A 17,634-nucleotide genomic window follows, 5' to 3' on the forward strand; every position below is an offset into this window, starting at 1 on the left:
CTTTTCAGAGCAGAAGCACGTTTAAAAATTTTTTTTCCAATGGTAGCTCTGATTTTTAAGCACACAGATTTTATACTTTAAAACAGTTAAAAGATTAATTACAGTTTTGCTGTTTTTCCATTTCTATTCTGTATCCTGTAGCAACAGAACATGCCAGGAACAAAAAAAAACAAAAAAAACAAAAACCCACATTAATGAGTAGGCATGTTCCTACCTTAATTATCAGGAATGGCTAAGTTTCGAAGCATAAGAGTATTATTACTGTTTTTCAGTTCTACATCTTGGCAAAAAGTACTAACTTTCTTTCAATTTTATTTCTTTTAAATGCAGAACTATGGTTTGGAAACAGAAAATCTAAAAACCCTTTCTCACAAGCTAAACGCATCTGCCAAAAATCTGCAGAACTTTATAACTGGGAGGAGGAGGAGTGGTCACTATGATGGCAGGACCAGCCGAAAATTACCAAATGACTTCCTGACCTCTGTGGTGGATCTGATTGGAGCAGCTAAAAGTCTGCTGGCTTGGTTGGACAGGTAAAATCTCCCAAATGTTTCACAGGTAACCAGTTCATGCACACACCCAAAACAAACCTTTTAAAATAATTTTATATTGATTTTAAGTGTAAGCTAAAACCACCAGTTGACTTTAAAGAATGGAAATTTGAATTGATTTTTAAAAAGATGAAGCTTTAGCATGCAGTTTGGACTGCACTCAGGATCATATTTTTAAAAATACTGTAACAGTGGGCTTATCTGGAATTGAATATCAAGGCTAAACTGGATAAGGCAAATTGATGAATTTTTATGTTGGTGCAGGGACAAACTTTTAAGTGAACTGTTTAATTCAAACAAGTTCTTTTGATGTTTATTGCACTGGTAAAATTTTTGAACCTATTGGTCATTGTACCAATGTTAATACATAGTTCCACGGTATCTATGTTGCAGTTATGGAATGTCTTTACATGCAGTTATGGAATTATTTACGTGCAGTTATGGAATGTCTTTGAAGCTCTAGAAACAAATAGAACTTTTCAGATCAGCTGCCTTTGATGTTACGCTCATAGGATTTGATCAAACTCAGATGACTAGATAGAAAGGCTCCCATTGAAATCAATGGGAGCTGTATCATGCCCTTATTTTACAATACCATGCAAATATTCAGGACCAGGACTGACCTTTTTACTACATTTCTATGTTCCAATTTTATTCATCATGGCACTGAGACTCTCCAGGTAGTAAAGATGATTATTACAATTTCTCAAGTGGTTAAAATGATTCTGCTTTTAAGTGTATGCCTTTAGAAAAACACCTCACAAGTCATTTTATAGTCAACATAAATAGGCTGTTTGTCTTGTCTTGATTTGAGTATGCTGTTGGTAAAGGGCAATTCATATTTGTGTATCACCAACTGAAGCTGTGATACACTGTAGATTAAGCAAAAAAAAAAGTGTGTGTGGGGGGGGGGAGGGATACTTTTTTTTCTTTTTGTCAGGAAAATTACCTTTGTCCCCTAAAAGAAACTCTCTCGACAGAAGTGTTTTGTTTTAAGTGAGATATGTACCTGTCCAGTTTTAAAGAATGTATTCTTCAAAGTCCTGCTTTTGCTGTAGGAACCATAACTGCCATTGAAGTTTGAAAAGATTGGGCTAAAATTGGAAAACAAATAATGGAAAAGAGACATCTTGCAGTTTAAGGAATAATTTGTTGGTTATGGTGTAAATAACACAGATACTGTGTTTTGCTCTAAGTTTGGCAATAGCATTGCAACCAGAATTTTTAAAAAATGGATGCCTAATGTTGGACTTCTAAGTCCATATTTAGGCACCAAGAGGGGTAATGTTTCTTAGCAGACAGAGTACTGAACAGGACTCGGGAGACCTGGATTCTAATCCTGGCTCTGCTGTTAACCTGCTGGGTCACTTTGGGTGAGTCGTTGTGCCTCAGCTACCCTATAAAATATAAATGATACTTACCTGTTTTGTAAAGCAGTTTGAGGTCTCCTGATGAAAAGCCATAGGTAAGAGCTGGGTATTATTATTATTATTTATTATGTAGTAAGTGTAACCTGATTTACCAAAAGGCAAAGCACCTGGAAGCTCCCATTGACCTGGCAGTTCTGCATTTTTGAAAAGCCAGTTATTTAGTTAAATGCCTAAATATAGACTTAGGAACCCAAGGGAGACACCTATTTTAAAAAGCAGGAAAAGTCTTTTCCTTTAAGAACCATTTTGTTTAAAATATCTTTTGACATATTTTCTGATTTCTGATATCTGCACTTACAAAAGCACATCTATAGTTAAGTCTCTACTGAGAATAATCTCACTGAAGGCACCTTTATTTTTAAAAATTAAACTTCAAACTTACCTGAAATTTCACTAGTTTTAACTTGCCTTTTTAAAATACTTTAGCTCTTCTTTGCTGAGGGTTAATAATAAATACTTTAGGGCCTAGCACTCTTAAAAATGCCAATAATGTAAGGCTACAGTTTCCTGCTTACCTGCTGCAGCACATTACAACTTGTACTATAATTATACATCCTGTTACACACATTTTTAGTGGCAGAAGTGGTGCGAGACTTAAAATGTTTGAGTCCAAAAGACTGTTAGGTGTTATGAAATGGAGGGATTTTTAATTGAAAATGTTTTAAAATAAATTAACTTTTTTATTATTTCTAAAATACAATTGCACTCTCTATTGTAAAGTGTCCATCACACGTGTAGTACTATCACAGGCACCTACTTTCCAAAATGCTGGGGGGTGCTCGACCTCCGGCTTAGCCCCACGCCACGCCCCCACTCCACCCCTTTCCCCACGTCCCCATTTCCCACCCCACCTCTTTCCACCCCATTCCTCCCCCTCCCCTGAGCAAGCCATGTCCTCGCTGCTCTGCCCCTGAGCCTTTTTCCCCATGGGTGCTCCAACCCTGGAGCACCCACAGAGTTGTCGCCTATGACTGTGCTGTTGATTTGAGTTTATAATATAGATGTACTACACTTACTGATGGCAAGAGACTCTTAGAAGGTGATGATCAGCTGATAGTTGATTTCTCTGCCTCTATAAACATAAACTCTAGATGAAAACACACATGCCCTCATGCTTTTTCTTGAGGAATAATCAGCTTCTGAAATCCAAATTCAACATAATAGTTGTTCCATTTGAGCGCTAATGTGTGACATGATATCCAAGGTTGTGCCAAGATTGCATACTTTAGGATTAGACACAAAGCCAAAGCCCCCTGATAAGAGTGGATATGGCCCAGCAATGCATGCCCTGTCATTCTTTACTGAAATTATAATAAGATTATTTATAAAGGCAGCCACATTATTATCAGTCATAGATAATACAACAGGCAAACAAAAAATTAAAAGAGAGTTAATAAAATCATCTTAAAAATATAGTTTCCAATTTTACTTTCTGTTACTTGCGCATTTGAGCTCATCTGGAACTGTGGCTGCTCTGCACCTCTGAAAATGGAATCTCAAGGTGTTTCAAATTTCATGGCACTCAGAAATTAGGGCAGCAAAAATGAGAGGCTACTTTTGAAAATGTTGTCTGTAGTACCTGAATGGGGTTTTCTAGAAACAATATTTGAATTTCACTTAATTATACAGTAAACAGATATTTTGAACAGGTATGTAATTTAAACATTCTTGTGTACGTTTTTGTGAAATTTTCTTCTAGTATATAATAATTTTCATTCAGTAGGTCCATGTTTTCTCTTTCAGATGTCTCAAGGGGACAGGTTAATGGCTATGTATTCTTCCTTCTTAAGAGCATGAATGTCTGGAGATCCATAGGGTTCTGTCACTTCCTGTTAAATGGCAACTGGGGGAGGTAGAAAGATTCTTTTACACAGATATGGTTTTGCTACTATTAGTCCTGACAATCAAAGTTGAGCTCCAGACTTTGCTGTTGCAGAGATACTATGATGGTTGGTGCTACCTAAGATAAAATGGACTGAATTTTTCTGTTGAATAGTTTTAGCAGTACTTTTTGATAGGTTCTCTCAGTCGGAGTGTTTTTCTAGTGTTTCTTTATGGCCTTGAAGACCTGAAGACATTTTCTATATGATGCTTTTATAGCCAGTGTGGCTCAAGTGTCTGACTGCTTCTCATGGCTAGCCTTAGGGAAATCTGCATTTTATATCAAATCTTATTTTTCATGTAACTTCACTATTGTGCTTTCAGTGCCTGAGAGAGATGGGGGGACATTTGTGATTAAGTTGGCATAGACTTGCCCCATATAAAATGAAAGGGAGGCATTGAGGTAAAAGGGTGAGGGTTATGAGCATGCCTCCCCTCTGACAATAGTTTGCAGCCCTGGAGTGATTTGATATATTTCTGTCCTTGGATTCTTGGGTGGCAGCTCTGGCTTACAGCAACTTTTTTCATCTGTCACAAATAAATTAATTAAAAGGAATAGTGTGGACACTAACACAGTGATACATGCCATTGTAACATCCAGACTGGATCACTGATATGCACATTTACTTGGGGCCACCCTGGAAAAAGCAACTAGTGGCTCCAGCTGGGTCTAAATGCACCAGCTTGCTTCTTGGGTGGAGAGCACATAAAACTTGAGCTCCATCTCTGCACTAGCAGTTTGTTCATTTCTTAATGCAATTTCAACTTGTTGGTTACAGCCTAAAAGACCTAAATGAGCTGGGCCCAGATATCAGAGTGATTGCCTTTTCCCCTATGGTCTGTTGAGACTTGTGATCTATTGGGTTACTCTCACTGTTGGTTCCCAGGGTTGAACTGACCATGGCTGGTATCAGGCCATTCTTTGTGGAGGGTCCATTCCTCTAGAATCTGCTTCTTCCGGTGACTGATCAGCACCAGAGATCAATGAGCATCAGGGAATAGTTTAAAATTTCTATTTTTGCCAACTTTTTAAAGTCTTTTGGTTTAACTTAATAGTAGGGATTGGGAGTTTTTGTAGAAGGCTTCCAAACCTCCATTTCCAGATGTGTCAGTCTGGCTGTTTTAGGCGCCTACATGGGAATCTGATCCAGGCACCCTGAAAAGTATCAGGGCTCAGGACATTAAGGTGGCTGTGGTTTGCTTACAAGAACACTTTGATTTCCCTCTTTCTCTCACCAAGCCATAGAATTCTCCTCAACTTCAACAAGGGGTGTTGTCCTAATGTTTTATAGTCATGTTTTTGTACTCTTTTCCCTGTTCCTCTGATCTTTTGCCTGTTAGAGCTTTGTTTTCTTAAAAAAAAAAACATCTTTGGGTACATTTAGATGCCAACTGGCTTGGAATACAGGCCTTGGCAACCAAAGAGCTGCCTTGAATTGCTGCTTTCTATTGGCTTACATCAAGCCCATAGGTCAAATAATACTGCCCCATATGTATGGACGTATTTTTGTTTAAGGAAATATGTTCAGGTATTACAGAATTATTATGTTGTGGCCATTTGGGTATCCCATACAATTACTGTTAAAATCTATCTCAGAGTTACTGTGAGCCATTGATTCTGCAGTCACAGGAACTTATTTTCTCTTGAGATTAATAATATATAGCACTATTATAAATTCTTCTTTTCTGACACGGTAGATTCCTGTTTTTTCTGTCTTTTAGGACTGATGCATTCTGTCCTGTAGAGGAGAGTCTTCAGTGCTGTGTCTGTCTGTCTGGTACCTAATTACAAAGATCATCTGTTGTATCCCTTGAAATATGTGCTAACTACTTAGGCTAAGCAATATGTTCCACCTTATATTTAGCTATGACACTGAGTACCTTTCCCAGACCTGAAGAAGAGCATTGTGTAGCTCAAAAGCTTGTCTCTCTCACCAACAGAAGTTGGTTCAATAAAGATATTCTTTCACCCTCCTTGTCTCTCTTAAGATCACCTGTAACAATCCTGTGGAATGTATTTCTCATCATCTCTATTGAATGGCTATTAGCCATAACACGCAGCCTTCAAAAATTGAGGCACTTTTTTTTTAATTGAAAACCTCTCTGAAATAGGGGAGAAGATGAAAAAAAAACCAATTAGGCACTCGAGTCACATTGACAATGCACTGCTTTGTGTTTCTGGCCATGAAGCAGCAAAGTTTATAGATAACACAGAGCTGAAGCAGCCACTGTAATGAGTAGAGCAGTGGTTCTCAAACTTTTGTATTGGTGATCCTTTCACACAGCAAGCCTCTGACTGTGGCCCCCCCTTATAAATTAAAAACACTTGTTTTATATTTAATACTATTATAAATGCTGGAGGCAAAGCGTTTTAACCTCACAACCCCCTGAGGGGTCATGACCCCCAGTTTGAGAACCACTGGAGTAGAGAGTGCTATTTTACATCTTTTGATTAAAATATGCAAAGGAAAAAATAGAAAAAAGACCTAGGAAAATTGGAACAGTGGCAATAAAAAAAAGCTCTGTTGAAAGGAAAATAAACAAAATGGTCAGAAAAAACTGATAAAAGGAATGAAAAAAAGACACAATAAAACATTCATTCAACATGCAGTTCCAAAAATGAACTGCAAAAAACACAGAGCTGACTGAGACAGTTTAAATGTAAGACTGATTACAAATTAAATGGAAAATAAAATTGAGGTTAAAAATTGTTTATGCGCTGGAGATAAACATACAATTAAGGCAAACTAGAATGGAATCTTATATTGCAGACTGGTTTAGGAAGTGAAAGCTCAGTGAACTGTGGTTATGGCCACACAGTCTCAGTGCATAGCAATTCTATGGCGTAAAGCCACTTTGTAAAAATGATACACTAATCTACTGAGTAAGAAGTTATCTGGTCATATCTGCTGACTTTATTGAAAAAGTACGTTTTTATTCCTGCTAGCCATGAAAATTCTGTTCCATCTTCGGAATCCTCGTTAGAATTGTTTACAAAGTTTTGGTTGGGGTTGCTCTTGTATAGCCCCATTGAAAGTACCCTGTAAAAATTAATTGCAGTTGTGTGGTTCCATCTGAACTATCTTTCATTGAGTTCCATATCAAATGTATACAGTTAATCAGTTTTTTCTGTGAGCATCGTAAACTCAACCAGGCTTCTGAGGGTCAAGCTATTGTTGTTTCTATCTTCAGCACCATTTTTAAGGTTCTACAACCCAAATTGTACCCTTAGTGGCACCTGTGCATGCCTCACAGTTGGGTCCCTTTGTCCTGAGGCAGTAAGAAAATTGCAGAACAGTGACATCATAGAGGTGCCGCCTGAGAGAACACCCCGGAAGCCCTGACTGTCGAGCAGTGCAGCAGCCTTTAGAGGTCATCTTTTCTTCAGTTGGGACATGGCTAATTCATTGTTCTTGTATTTTGGTCTCTTTTATTTCTTCACACTGCTTCCAATGGGTTCCCCACACTTTCTATGGTCCGTATCTTTGCAGTCCCACCAGAGGTTCTGGAACAGTGTTTTTTAGTGGGGGTGCTGAGAGCCATTGAACCACACTGTAAACCCTGTATATAATGGAAACCACTTCAAGCCGGGGGGTGCAGCAGCACCCCTTGTTCCAGCACCTATGGGTCTCACCTAAAGTTCTGAAATGAACCCTAGATTTGTGAATCTGAGGACCTCAAACATTAATGTACTTATCCTCACAACAATATTAAGCCCAGTTTACAGATGAGGAACTGAGTCACAGAGAGTTTAAGTGACTTGTCCAATGGCACACAGGAAGTGTACAACAGAGCCAGGAACTGAAATCTGAACTCAGTCCCAGTCTAGGCCAGTTCAGTTTCTTAACCAGATCACCATTCTTCCTGCGATAAAGTTTAGCTGTATTCTAACGTGTCAAACAAAAAGGTTATCTTTGTCTTCATCTAAAATTGGGCAAGGACTCCCAGTTCCTTGGTTATGCCTCTGCACCTCTCTGTTTTTTTTTCCTACGTGGGAAGCTCCTGCAAAATCAAGGACCTTTCAAGTTTCAATTAAGAGAAGATCTGTTTCTTCAGATCATGTTCTTCTACCTCACATTCCAGCATGGGAAAACTTGATTTAAAAGATAACATCCACCATTTTAGCTTCCAGAAAAGAGTTGCTCCTGCTCTACATTATAATGCCACTGTCATAAATATAAAGGGAAGGGTAAACCCCTTTGAAATCCCTCCTGGCCAGAGGAAAAACTCCTCTCACCTGTAAAGGGTTAAGAAGCTAAAGGTAACCTCGCTGGCACCTGAGCAAAATGATCAATGAGGAGACAAGATACTTTCAAAAGCTGGGAGGAGGGAGAGAAACAAAGGGTCTCAGTCTGTCTATATGCTGTTTCTGCCGGGGATAGACCAGGAATGGAGTCTTAGAACTTTTAGTAAGTAATCTAGTTAGGTATGTGTTAGATTATGATTTCTTTAAATGGCTGAGAAAAGAATTGTGCTGAATAGAATAACTATTTCTGTCTGTGTATCTTTTTTGTAACTTAAGGTTTTGCCTAGAGGGGTTCTCTGTGTTTTGAATCTAATTACCCTGTAAGGTATCTACCATCCTGATTTTACAGAGGTGATTTCTTTACTTCTATTTCTATTAAAAGTCTTCTTGTAAGAAAACTGAATGCTTTTTCACTGTTCTCAGATCCAAAGGTTTGGGTCTGTGGACACCTATGCAAATTGGTGAGGCTTTTTATCCAACATTTCCCAGGAAAGGGGGGGTGCAAGTGTTGGGAGGATTGTTCATTGTTCTTAAGATCCAAGGGTCTGGGTCTGTAGTCACCTAGGCAAATTGGTGAGGCTTTTTTACCAAACCTTGTCCAGGAAGTGGGGTGCAAGGTTTTGGGAAGTATTTTGGGGGGAAAGACGTTTCCAAACAGCTTTTCCCCAGTAACCAGTATTTGTTTGGTGGTGGTAGCGGCCAATCCAAGGACAAAGGGTGGAATATTTTGTACCTTGGGGAAGTTTTGACCTAAGCTGGTAAAGATAAGCTTAGGAGGTTTTTCATGCAGGTCCCCACATCTGTACCCTAGCGTTCAGAGTGGGGAAGGAACCTTGACAGCCACCATTTCATGAACACTCTTAATAGAGAATGGTCCTTGTGTGACTTGCAGTAGCACTAAAATAGTTTGTGTGTATGGTCTCTCATCATCTGCCCCCTTTGCTCCACCAATGATATTAATTTTGATGCTCTGTTTATCTGCTTTTCCTGCATCCATCTGTATGTTCTGCCACGTTGCCCTCTGTTTGGAATGTCCTCTTAATTTTAGTCCACCAAACTGCTGTCTTTCTGACAAAGAAACCACTTCTGAAAACCTATTTTTGTGTGTGTCTCAACAGAACATGGTCCAGTAAAAGATACTACCTCTCCCACATTGTCTCTCATGTATTTTCTGTTATCCAGAATGAGTCAATATAATAAACTGTAAAGAAAATTCCTAATTACTACTGTATCTCGGCTTCCCAATACACTTCTCTATTCTGTCTTGTTTAGGTTGTAAATTTTTTGGGGGTAGGAGCCGTCTGTATGTTGTGTCTTATGCAGAGCTGAGAGTAGGGTTGCCAACTTTCTACTCGCACAAAACCAAACACCTTTGCTCCGCTCCCTGCCCTGCCCCTCTTCTGAGACCCCACCCCTTCTCTGAGGCCCCATCCCCGCTCACTCCATCTCCCCTCCCTCTGTTGCTCGCTCTCCCCATCCTTACTCACTTGCTCATTTTCACCGGGCTGGCTGGGGTGCGGGAGGGGGTGTGGGCTCCAGGGTGGGGCCAGAAATGAGGAGCTCAGAGTGCAGGAGGGGTCTCCAGGCTGGGGCAGGGAGTTGGAATGTGAGAGGGGGTGAGGGCTCCAGCTGGGAGTATGGGTTCTGGTGAAGGGACAGAGATGAGGGATTTGGGGTGCAGGAGGGGGCTCTGGGCTGGGACTAAAGGGTTTGGAGGGCAGGACAGGGATCAGGGCTGGGGAAGGGCGTTGGGGCACAGGAGGGGGAGTGAGGGCTCTGGCTGGGGGTGCAGGCTCTGGGGTGGGGTTGGGGAGTTTGGGGTGCAGGAGGGTGCTCCGGGTTAGGATTGCGGGATTTGGAGGGCAGGAGGGAGATCAGGGATGGGGCTGTGGCAGGGGGTTGGGGCCTGGGAGAGAGTCGGGGTGCAGGCTCCGGGTGGCGCTTGCCACTGCTTCCAGGAGCTACTTGAGGTATGTCCACCCTCTGGCTCCTACGTGGAGGTGCGGCCAGGTGGCTCGGCGCGCTGCCCCCTCTGCAGGCACTGCCCCCGCGGCTCCAATTGGCTGTGGTTCCTGGCCAATAGGAGCTGCACAGGCAGTGCTTGGGGTGGAGACAGCGTGCGGAAGTCCCCTGCTTGCGCCTCTGCATAGGAGCAGAGGGGGACATGCTTCCCGCGAACTGCCTGGCATGGAGGCTAGCAGTGCCGCCAACTTGGACAGTCAACGGCCTGGTCAGCGGTGCTGACTGGAGCCACCAGGATCCCTTTTTTGACTGGGTGTTCTGGTCGAAAACCGGACACCTGGTCACCCTAGCTGAGAGGAACGTTATGGGCTCTTGATAAATAATAAGAGTGATGTCTATGTAATCTATGAAGTGTTTGTATTTGGAGAGTTGGATTGGGAAAGGACCGATCTCAAAACTCTAAGGGATTCTTCATCGAAGCCTCATGTACCATAATGTAGCAGAGAAATGTTCATTTAAGAATTGAAGAAAATTTAGTTGATATTTTGTGCAGTAACCACCACAGTATTTTTACAAGGGTGTTAATTGTGTATTAGGTATTTCTACAGGGAACATTGGATTTCTTAGTGTGCTGTTTGTCCTAGCCACGTGTGGACTGGCAGGGCCAGCCCACAACATTTTGGCACCTGAGGTGGGGAGCTCAAATGATGCCCCCATGCCACCTCACTTGGGCCAAAACTTTGAAATGCTGGGTCCTAGTGGCGCCGCCCCCCCCCCCCCACAGTCTGGCACCTGAGGCAGCCACCTCAGTTCGCCTTATGGTAAGGCCAGCCCTGTGGATTGGTTATTCAATCTGTCTTTCACAGCTGGTGAACCGTAACATGATCCGTGTTTTCTCCCCAGTACTGGCCACAGCTTGCATATCAAATGCTTAAACTACTGCTACAAGCTACATTAAACATTAAGAAATGGGAACAAAAACATTTTGTGGTGGTGAGATGTTTTTTTCCAACCAGTCAGTCTAATGCGTAGAGAAGAATTAACAGGCTGAGATACCCACTAGTTTGACAATTTAGCATCCCGATGTCTTATATGTGAAAAAGCAGAGTAAAAAAGTCAGTTAGAAGCCCTACTCTTCCTACCTATGTTTAATAAGGAGAAAAAGGTGGTAATCTACAGTAGCAGGCTGATGAATGTTGTCTTTCGCGAAAAGTAGGAGTTCTTAAATTTCACACCAAGAAGGTAGATTAAGGAAATTAATTCCTCTGAAGTGCAAGAGACTGTGACCTCAACTGAGCAAAGCTACTCCTCAAAGCACTTAAACACATACTTAAGTCCTGTTGTAATGGGATGCAAGTATGTGCCCAAAATTAAGTGTGTTGTTGAATAGATATGGACAGCTGAATCGGGACCTATAAGCCTTCCTGCTCTCAGCTGTGTATGCTGGTACCCTGGAACGCAATTTAGGATTCCTATTTATATGTCCAGTACAGCATGTGCTGATTCACCCATTGCCGTTCAAATACAGAAGTGTTTTAGTGTTCAGCTTTAGTACATTCTTTGAATGTTTTGGATTGCAGTAATTTCACTGAAGAGTTCACCTTCCACTAAGAAATTGTTCTCTTTTTTGCCACTGTGCTATGTTCAGTAAGACTATTTTCTGTACATTTTATAGCACTTAAAAATAGTTGGATTTCTTTCTCTCATTGTTTTCAGTCAATGAACCTTACTCACAATGTGGCTGGTTTTTAGTTGCAGAGGAAAAAGGAATAACAGGTATGCATTGCCTGGAAGTATGGTGCCTAACGTGTTCCCAGTCACCAAAATGTGTTAAACCAATAACTCATACTTTGAAAGTAACAATCCCCTTCACTGTGTGCTGTGCTTTTGTACAACCTTGTGAGCCATGTTTGGTTGTTGGTTGTCCTGACAGTTGTTTAGTATTCCATGAGGTGAAAAAACAATTAATTGTGTCTATAAATAGATTAAAAAAATGAATCCATGTGTTTTTCTGTCAGTTTTTCAGTTTGTTGTCCATGGGCCTTATATTCCCTTTATTTACTCCCCTTTATGTTTGTTTGAATTGGGCTAATAAACATATCAATAAAATTGCTACCCACTTACTCCTATTAGTGCCATAGGAGCAGCTGCAAATGTTTAACAAAGCATTAATTTAAAAGTTTCTTTTATTCAATATAAAGTTCATTGGATTTCCTGCTTATAGTGAATTAAACAGTCCAATACAAGTGCAAGTAAAACATGGTATATGACAGTCTACCACCATGATTCTTAGATGGAATACTGACACAGTTACATGTACTACAATGCAAACTACTATGTTTTTCTTCATTTGTTTGGGGTTTTGTTTGCCTTGCCTCTCCTCTCTGAGGGTTGAATTATGATACAGACTGGATTATCCTGAAATTTTTTATGCTAGAAGAAACTCTCAAAATGGGTTCTGGTTATTTAGCTTAAATTCTTTTGCACACTTGTCCCCCTTGATCTGATTCTAAGATAAGAATGAGGTTAACTCTAGGCATCACGTTACTTCTACTCTGATAAAAGTGTTTGTTTCTATTGTCAGTAGTGGAACTTAGTTACTGCATTTGTTAACGTTTTTGTTAATAAGACATTTAGGTCATACAAATACAAATTGTGTTAAGTGATACATTTATTTACAAACTCTTTTATTTTCAGAACTACAGCTCAGAGTAGGGGTTACCAGTACTTTGCCTCGACCAAGTCAAATCAAACAGAAGGTGGAGGATAAATGTGAATGTGTCTGATTATAATATTGAAAGATGTATGGTCTGGAAGTACCAAGTTTATGCATCCTCATGGATACAAAGGAACCATTGTTCTTTTAGTGTTCTGTCTTTTAGTTTTTAATGTACTCTTGAACTATAATTTTCATTTGTTTGCAATCATTGGTTACATATGGCTGTTGAGAAGAATAATCTATAACATACAGAACAGTAACATGAGACTAAACCATTGTTAATTAAGATGCATTCTTTTAGCTGATTCTTCTCCCAATTCTGCAGTGTGAATTTAATAGTGAACTTATCAACTTTTTAAAATTCCTAAAAGGTTGTGATATCACTAGTGATTTAATGAAAGTCCCAATTAAAAACAAACAAACCTTCTATGGCTCTTGTTTTTATTTACTTTGTCAAACAGCAGTTAGAAAAAACTATTAATCTAAAAAGGCTGACAGAGAGAGTAGATAGGAAATGCTGGGGAGGCCGGTGGGAGGGAATCAATAGGATTTATAGCACTTCTTGCATTATTGCCACATTTTTTGTGGATGTTGCAGAGGAAGGGAATCTTCAGAAAGGTTTTGAATGGACAAAGCATAACCTTATGAAAGACTGGGAAAGAGAGGGTATTCCGCACATATAGAGACAAACCTGGAAAAAGTTCTAGGGATGGCTGTGGGAGAGGAGGGTAAATGGGGCATTAAGGCTGACGTCACTTCTGAAAGTGAGCGAATGTAATAGGGCCCCTATCCAGCACAGCATTTAAGCATGTGTATAACTTTAAAGATGTGACAAGTCAGACTAGTCACATCCTTGAAATGATATACATACTTAAGTGCTTTCCTGGATCGGTGTCTTAAATGCTAGCTGAGAGTGGTAGGTCAGAGGAATGTAGAGTAGTTTGCTTTTGAAGGAAGAGGGCAGAAGTTGAAACTTTATAGAGTTGGCTGGGGACTTAAAAGAAGTAGGGAGGATGTGTTCTGACTGGGTGTGGAATGCCTTTTTACCTGTTGCATTTTTGGTGGATTCAGATGGCATTATCACACGTGTGAGGAGGTTGTTGTGATAATCAATACACAAGGTTATCAAGATGTAACAGTTATGTGCTGCTATTTAGGTTCGGTCTGTCCTGTCTGGAAATAAATTGATAATTTTAATATAATGTAAAACAATGTTACATGCCTTACTGTCAAGGTGGACATTTTATTAATGAAAACAGGATTTTATGTGTCAAATTGAGGCTTCAAATTGTGTCCATCATGGAGTTTGGCCAGTAATCCTATACTAAACATCCTAGATGAAATTTTCAAAATTCATTTAGGAGTGGAAGTCTCATTGAAACTCAGTGTTTGAAAATGAGATTAGCCTCACCCACCTTGTTTCTCACCATTTGTTGTTGATTTTAGCTGCTGGAATGAGATAATTGCTTACTAGTTTCCTGCCTCCCCTGCCCCAAAATCCACTTACCCTTACCATTGTTACTAGTTTCACTTTGTATTTTCAATGTCCGTTTTCTCATTTTTGTTTTTATGTTCCATTTGTTTTTGTTAAGTTACATTTGCAGTCCATGTGCCATTTTTTTGTTCTTTAATTTGAGTTAAACCCAATTTATTTGGGTATTTTCAGTGTTCTTCATTAAGAACAATGCTCATAAAGGCTTCATTGTTGTCTTTATGAACTGTGTAACCTAACGAATAGTAAAACTATGAGAGATCATGCTGCATTAGAACCAAAAGCCTACCATAGAATTTTGTTTGGAAAAATGCTAGAGGCTTTGAGCCATCAAATAGATTCCAGCTGTGTAATTTGAAGATCAAATTGTAATAACATCCAAACATAAAGTAAAATAATACCATTTGTGGCTTGAACTCATTCGTTCTAAATAATGGTGAGAGTCATAAATGAGTATCATCTTTTTAAATCATTGCTTTAGAAGGGTTTTCTCATCTTAACAGTGGCAATTGTGAATGAAAAATAAATACAAATATTTCTGACCCTTTCGGATACAATAGTCTTGTTTTAAGAGATTATAGTTCATAACTGAAGAGTTAATTCAGGTTTCGAACATATAATAAGTTCATATTTTTATTGTAATTTGGTTAAGGTAGGTGGGGTGTGTGTGTGTTAGATAGACTTTGTATACTGTACACATGTTGTTGTAGTGTGTGTATATATAAAAGCTGCATGTAAATAGTGATTGTAGCATTTGACAAGTTGCTTTTGTCAAGCACGCTTGAACTCCTGACATGCACTCTGTCCACTAATCCCTTACTTTCAGGACTGCTTCTAGTTTTCCTAGCCTCTGTACAGCTTCTACCAGCCATACTTCCATTAAAAAAAGAACACACTGCCAGAGGAATATTACCTTCCTCCATCTAATATATGGAATTTCCTCCCCCAGAATTACATCAAATTGAGGTGAATATTCAATTCTGACAAATTGTATCTTGTGACCTATGAGGGCTAGAATGGGAGTTTTAAACCATTAGAAAGGGGAGGAGATTCCGTTTTTCTGTTGGGAAACACCACTAGTTCTTCGGAAAGATCCAGGATAGCTGACTTAAAAATTGCAATATTATAGCACATGGAGAAACTATTGTAGAAACCTATAAGAACTATCTAAAATATACTAGTTATGATGACTCTTGTCTACAGAGCTTTTTATTACTGAACTCATGGTTACTGGACTTTGGCTGGCTTTGCAGTAGGAAAAATATCAACAAAAATGGTAAAACTCTAAACATTTCCTGTAAAGTATGTGACATACAGAAGATACATGATGATATAATATAAAGCTTTTATTGATTTTCATTTGGGGTGGCTGCATTACTTACATGAGTGGGCTCTGAGCTTATCTCAAATGAGTGGCAATAATACTTTATATCACAGCATCATGTTTTTTCTATACTTGTTCTTTCAGTGTTTTGTGTGTGTGAGAGAGAGATTCAACTGATCAGGACATACAGGTGAATGAACAACACACAAGGGATGGATTTTAAGCATCGGGAAGTAATGTTATTCAACACTGGAGGGAAACACTTCCCGCTCCCACATAGTAGGCATTTATCCATGGCAGTGTTCAGGAGTCCCACTAAACTCGACCCACCTAGGCCCACCCCTTGGATTCAGCTCACTTCTGAATCCTCCCCACCTTTTCCCACATGGAGGGATATAGAAGTTGCCAAAAGAGAATATCAGCCTGCAAGAACTTCAGGTCTCCTTTTTTCCTATTGGCAAAACCATAAACGCCAATTCTGTGGGTGCTCCAGGGCTGGAGCATTCATGGGGGGAAAAAAATGGCGGGCAGCCCCCCTGTCAGTAGCTCCACCTTCCCCCAGCGCCTCCCACCTGCTGCGGATCAGCTGTTCCTCGGCATGCAGGAGGTGCTGGGGGAAGGGGGCAGAAGTGAGGGCAGGGCATGCTTGGGGGAGGGGTGGAATGGGACAGGAAGAGGAAGACAGAGGTGGTGTGGGGACAAGGCAGGGTAGGAGTGGGGCCTTGGGGAAAAGGGTGGAGTGGGGACAGGGTAGGGGTGGGGACTTGGGGGAAGTGGTGGAATGGGGGCAGGGCCTGTGGTAGAGCCGGGGGGGAGCACCTCCCAGCACATTAGAAAGTTGGTGCCTATGGGCAAAAGGACCACCAGCATGATATTTACCTCTTGGAGCTGGTCCCTTTTAGCCTTTACCCATAGTGGACACTGGCCACAAGTTAAACACTCTTACTTTGCTAATATTAAACATTAAGACTTATTGTTATAACCTAACAGTATCTAAATGATGCTGTGAGGAAGGCAAAAAACTCCATCATACCTCTTGCCAGTTTTGTCCAAAGGGAAAAAAACCTTCCTGATCCTGAAACAGGTGATCAGTCAGACCTGCAGCATCCTAAAAAACATGGCACGAACACTGCAACAAAGGGGAGGGAGAGTGGGGAAGCTAGCCAGAGCAAGACATTTTTGAAAAGCCTACAGGAGTTTAACTAGGTGGTAGGGGCCACGAGAGCCAATTGGTTAGCTTGTTCACCCATCCTCAGCCAGTGGTTAGGTGATGGGCCCAAAGTGGGGGCGTCTATGGCCCACATACCTACAAGCACTGCATCCATCCCAGGCAGTCCATTGAACATTCCTTCCCAGTTGATTGTGGACAGATACCATCCATGTAAAACTGTCAATGTGCCTAAATCCTCATTAGCAACATGCCTACTGTTAAAATCTTGGACTTGTCCTATAGAGACTTCCAGTCTTGCCAAAGAGTATGATAGTTTGTTTAAAATGGAAAAGAGACATAAGTGCTAGACTAAGATAACTTGAGACCAAGTCTGTATTTGAATGTAGTTCTTCAATAGTGAAAGGCGAGGACTGCTGTCCTCAGAAAATGTATCTTTAGTAATATTTTAAAATTCTTATAACAAAACCCCTGGGATTGAAAGATCCTGGCTCCAAATCAACCTTTACCTCTGCTTCTTAGAAAGTCTATTCTGATTGTGACTGTTTTGCCCTTTTTAGAAGCAGACCTAAGGGCTTGACCCAGAGTATTTCTATTGACTTCCCTGGGCTTTAGTTCAGACCCTAAGACACTCAGTACATTAGCCAAATGTATTAATGACTGTATTCATACCTGGGCACCAGCTGTACAACATATGGAAACAATAGCGTTTCTTTTCTCAGTAACTGTGCGCTTAGACTACCTCAAAAGACATGCCCCTGTATACCTAGGACTCGTATGGTAAAGTGGAGGCAGTTTCAGAAAGAAGCTACAGGGGTTTGAGGAGATGATGCCTCTATGATTAGAACTTCTCTCAGAATG

General features: G+C 40.4%; 1 protein-coding gene across 5 annotated transcripts in view; it reads left to right on the top strand.

Moving 5' to 3' along the window:
* CNKSR2 (connector enhancer of kinase suppressor of Ras 2) overlaps window positions 1–17,634 on the top strand; it is a 379,302-nt gene that overhangs the window by 87,417 nt on the left and 274,251 nt on the right. For 4 of the 5 annotated variants that reach the window (XM_037901608.2, XM_007070479.3, XM_027832677.3 and 1 more), the window contains exon 3: window positions 331–533. In XM_037901608.2, coding sequence (XP_037757536.1) covers window positions 331–533 — 203 coding nt within the window. Of the gene's footprint in view, window positions 1–330; window positions 559–17,634 lie in introns of those variants that run through there. The other variant, XM_043537970.1, reaches the window with a different exon arrangement.

This window comes from Chelonia mydas, chromosome 1 (assembly GCF_015237465.2).
Source record: "Chelonia mydas isolate rCheMyd1 chromosome 1, rCheMyd1.pri.v2, whole genome shotgun sequence".
In the NCBI taxonomy this organism is placed as follows: domain Eukaryota; kingdom Metazoa; phylum Chordata; order Testudines; family Cheloniidae; genus Chelonia; species Chelonia mydas.